This window comes from Oncorhynchus mykiss, chromosome 29 (assembly GCF_057628025.1).
Source record: "Oncorhynchus mykiss isolate SJ-2025 chromosome 29, ASM5762802v1, whole genome shotgun sequence".
Taxonomy (NCBI): Eukaryota; Metazoa; Chordata; class Actinopteri; order Salmoniformes; family Salmonidae; genus Oncorhynchus; species Oncorhynchus mykiss.
The window spans coordinates 46788636-46793376 of record NC_143050.1 but is presented as its reverse complement, the minus strand read 5'-3'; the positions used below and the strand labels follow the sequence as shown (position 1 = coordinate 46793376).

The 4741-nt window shown below is 43.8% G+C and overlaps 1 protein-coding gene across 1 annotated transcript; it reads left to right on the top strand.

Moving 5' to 3' along the window:
- Positions 1-2414: 2414 nt before the first annotated feature.
- On the top strand, positions 2415-4214 carry LOC110509302 (proteasome subunit beta type-7). The gene is made up of 3 exons (XM_090226270.1): positions 2415-2501; positions 2878-3029; positions 3978-4214. Exons 1-3 carry the CDS (start codon positions 2415-2417, stop codon positions 4087-4089), a joined length of 351 nt encoding a protein of 116 aa, XP_090082396.1. The 3' UTR covers positions 4090-4214.
- Positions 4215-4741: the final 527 nt, after the last annotated feature.

Genomic DNA, 4741 nt, shown 5'->3' with positions numbered 1-4741 from the left:
ATGGCATTGTGTGGGCGAGCGGTTTGCAGAAGTCGACGATGTGAAAAGAGTGCCCCATGGTGGGGTATGGGCTTAATATAAGGAAATTCACAAGACCCTAACCAATGGATTTCACATGACTTGGAATTTAGACATGCATCTGTTGGTCACAGATAGCTTTTATAAAAAATAAAGAGCTTGGATCAGTCAGTATCTGGTGTGATCACCATTTGCCTGATGCAACGCAACACATCTCCTTCGCCTAGAGTTGATCAGGCTGTTGATTGTGGCCTGTGGAATGTTGTCCCACTCTAATGGCTGTGCGAAGTTGCTGGATATTGGCGGGAACTGGAACATGCTGTTGTACACGTCGATCCAGAGCATCCCAAACATGCTCTTTGGGTGACATGTCTTGTGAGTAGGCAGGCCACGGAAGAACTGGGACATTTTCAGCTTCCAGGAATTGTGTACAGATCCTTGTGACATGGGGCTGTGCATTATCATTATGAAACATGAGGTGATGGCGGCGGATGAATGGCACGACAATGGACCTCATCATGGTATCTCTGCATTCAAATTGCCATTGATAAAATCCATTTTTTTGTCCATAGCTTATGCCTGCCCATACCATAACCCTACCATGGGGCACTCTGTTCACAACGTTGACATCGGCAAACCGCTCGCCCACAAGACGCTATACCTTTCAGGTGTGGCAAATCTTGGCAAATGAGAAATGCTCAATAACAGGGATGTAAACAAATTTGTGCATAAAATTTGAAAGATTTTTTTTTTTGTCCGTATGGAATATTTCTGGGATCTTTTTATTTCAGCTCATGAAACATGGGACCAAAACTTTCCGTGTTGCGTTTATATTTTTGTTCAGTGTATATTGAACATCCTTGGAAATTGTAATTCTGTAAGTGCAGGATAGTAGCTACGGTGTCCTCCTTGTGGACAGTACAATACACTTGTGTTTGATCAGCGGAAGCCTATAAGCAAATCCCCGTGGCACTCACGTCGGTAGCCATGAAGTGCTTTGAAAGGCTGGTCATGGCTCACATCAACAGCATCCTCCCGGACATCCTAAATCCACTCCAATTCGCAGACCGCCCCAACAGATCCACAGATGATGGAATCTCACTCCACACTGCCCTTTCCCACTTGGACAAAAGGAACACCTATGTGATAATGCTGTTCATTGAATACAGCTCAGTGTTCACGAAGCTCATCACTAAGCTAAGGACTCTGGAACTTAACACCTCCCTCTGCAACTGGATCTTGGACTTCCTGACGGGCTGCCACCAGGTGGTAAGGGTAGTTAACACGTCCGCCACCTTGATCCTCAACACGGGGGCCCCTCAGGGCTGTGTACCAAGTCCCCTCCTGTATTTCCTTTTCACCCACGACTGCATGTCCAACACCACCATTAAGTTTGCAGACACAAACGCCTGATCACCGACAACGATGAGACGACCTATAGGGAGGAGGTCAGAGAACTGGCAGTATGGTGCCAGGACAACAACCTCTCCCTCCATGTTTTTTATTTGACCTTTTTTACCATGCAAGTCAGTTAAGAACAAATTCTTATTTTCAATTGACGGCATAAGAACAGTGGGTTAACTGCCTGATCAGGGGCAGAACGACAGATTTTTACCTTGTCAGCTCAGGGATTTGATCTTGCAACCTTTTGGTTACTAGTCCAACGCTCTAACCACTAGGCTACCTGCCGCCCCAATGTGAGCAAGACAAAGGAGCTGATCATGGACTTCATGAAAAGGCGGGCCGGACAGGCCCCCCATTTAACATCGTGGTTGTAGTGGAGCGGGTCGAGAGTTTCAAGTTCCTTGGTATCCACATCACCAACAAACTATTATGGTCCAAACATACCAAGACAGTCGTGACGAGGGCACAACAAAACCTATTCCCCCTCAGGAGACTGAAAAGATTTGTCATGGGTCCCAGATCCTCCAAAGGTTCTACAGCAGCACCATTGAGAGCATCCAGACCAGTTGCATCACCGCGTGGTATGGCAACTGTTCAGGATCTGACCGTAAGGTGCTACAGAGGGTAGTGCGTATGGCCCAGTACATCACTGGGGTCAAGCTTCCTGCCATCCAGGACCTATATAATAGGCAGTGTCAGAGGAAAGCCCATAAAATTGTCAGAGACCAGTCACCCAAGTTATAGACTGTTTTCTCTGCTACCTTTTTAAAAATCTAAAACAACTTAGCACATGTACAGTCAGGGCAACAACAAAAACATTCTAATAATAATCAGGAGTAGCACTGGTGCTCCCAATGTAAAAAAAATAATAATAATAAAAAAAAATATTTTGGTGCACCAGAAAATATATCATTTTAATTGATTGTGATGCAGCATTTATTGGGGCTATATGAATCCTACCTACTTTTTGAAGCACATTAAAGAGCTATGAGATGGCAATGGCATCCACCTTGGAGAGTCTGTGGAAGAGCTCACCTGGGAGCACGGCTCCTCAGCTAGCCATTGTGTTAAATGCATCCGTCAAGTTATGCTTTTTATCACAGGGCCTTGAGAGGAATGTTGGAAATCAGCATTTATCTCTACTTCAGGAAAGCTCTACTGCTGTTACCAGAGGGAGCCCTTGCTTTTCCCATGGCATTTGTAGATTGGTGGGACTCAACACTCGCTACTTACTGCTCAAATTGAGTTGTTTTCTTCCCATAAGAAGCAGCAGCTCTAGCCCATTTTATCCACGCACAACGATGTGACAGACTTGTGCAAAGGTTTATATTAAGGGCTCCTCTATCCTCTCAATCTGAAGCAGTAATTGAATACGCATTGGATTAATTCACTCCATACACAATGAGATTGGTGATCATGGTTACAGTAATGATGGTGTTGATGTTCTCTCCTTAGGAGGAAGATGCCAAGTGGCTGGTTCGGGATGCCATCGCGGCCGACATCTTCAACGACCTGGGCTCGGGCAGCAACATTGACCTGTGTGTCATCACCAAGGGCAGGGTGGACTACCTGAGGCCCCACGACATGGCCAACAAGAAAGGGGTCAGGTAAAGCCAACTACCCACCCAAATGGCCTCATCATTTCCCATAACGTAACATGTTCCCATAATGTTCCACATCAGTAGTCCCCCACAGACTGTCCCATTGCTTGTCTCCATGATGTTCCCTTGGTAGTCCCCAACATGTGGCTGCGATGGTCCACACTTTTCAGAGTCAATAATCTGTAGAACACAATTATGTACTGAAGAATTACCTCTAATAAAAGCACAATCGCAAGTGGCACAAACCACTATGTTTTGAGAGTGCGGCCACTTCCAAACCACTGCACGTTTTGAGAGTGCGGCCACTTCCAAACCACTGCACGTTTTGAGAGTGCGGCCACTTCCAAACCTTTTATTTACCCATGACGGAGAATATTTTTTCCCCATAGCAGTGCATCTTTTGAATAATCTAGTTTCTGAATGAGTTGTAATAATTTTGTGTTCTTTAATCTGTTAAGAATGCATGACCTTTTGACATGTTGAATGACTCAACACTTTGGCCTGTTTTTGTTTGAAGACGTGTGTATGAGTTTGAAGCATTGCCCCACCAGTGAGTAAAAAAGACACAGGTCTGCAGTAGACTTTAACCATAGCGTTGTCTCACCCACCTCTGAGTACTCCGTTTGACTACTAACACACTTAACCCAGCAAGTGTGTAGCCTTATCTTTCCCTCTAAAGCTGCTTGTGTTGAATTTCACATAGAACAACTTATTTGCATGGTTGTTTTTTTTTTTGTAAACCCAACAAATCCCCGTGGCTGTGTCGCAGTAGAGAAAAATAAAGATGGATTCTCCAGAGTTATGCGACTTGTGGAAGCCATTTTTGTGTTTAACATCCTTTGTAACATTTCATTTTGCATCCAAGAACCAGCTCCCGGAAACTCATCAGACCTGTCTCTGCTGTGTTCAATCAATAACATTTTTAGAAACAAATGTCTTTCTTTTTCTAATCAGAACCGGTAATTACAAGTACAAGCGAGGAACAACCGGAGTCCTGACGAAGGCTGTGACCAAATTGGATCTGGAGGTGGTGGAGGAGACCATACAGACTATGGATACCTCTTGAAGCATCACTGTAACATTCTGCTAATTACTATTGTCCCTCCCCAACTTCGCCCTTACTTCCTTCAGTGAAAATGGCATGTTTTTTTCATGGTTTAGAGTAAAACGTCTGAGTTCTTAAGTCTTAAATGTGTCCTAAGTGTTTGAACATGCCGTCTCAAATTGAATTGCTTAGCTGGCAGTTTGACAAATACTTTTATTATTATTATTTAAGCTAAAGTTAGATAATATGAATAACAAGTCAATGTCTGTTTTAGGAAATGTATTTTTTTTTTAAACGGGAAATATGAGTTCCTAATATTTAGTAGTCTGCTAGCGAGTTACTTGATCCTGCTGCATAAAACACTTTGGCGCAGACAATGTTTGAGTGGGTCCGGTGGATATCTCTTGGGTGAGTATCTAAAGATCACAGGTCAACAAATGTCTGGTGTTCCAGGATTGTGATTGCAGTCTGTTTGCCAGCTGTCTAGTCAACATAGGACAATCCTCCATATTCCTTGTAAATCAAGTCACCAAAATTCCTTATTTTAACAGCTTACATTGTAGGTTGTGAAATCCAACTCACTGCCTTATGACACAAACACACTTCGGGTAAGAAAGGAATTGAAATGGGGTCTAATGTGAGTAAGAAGCCCCCACACATTTTCCACTCCACT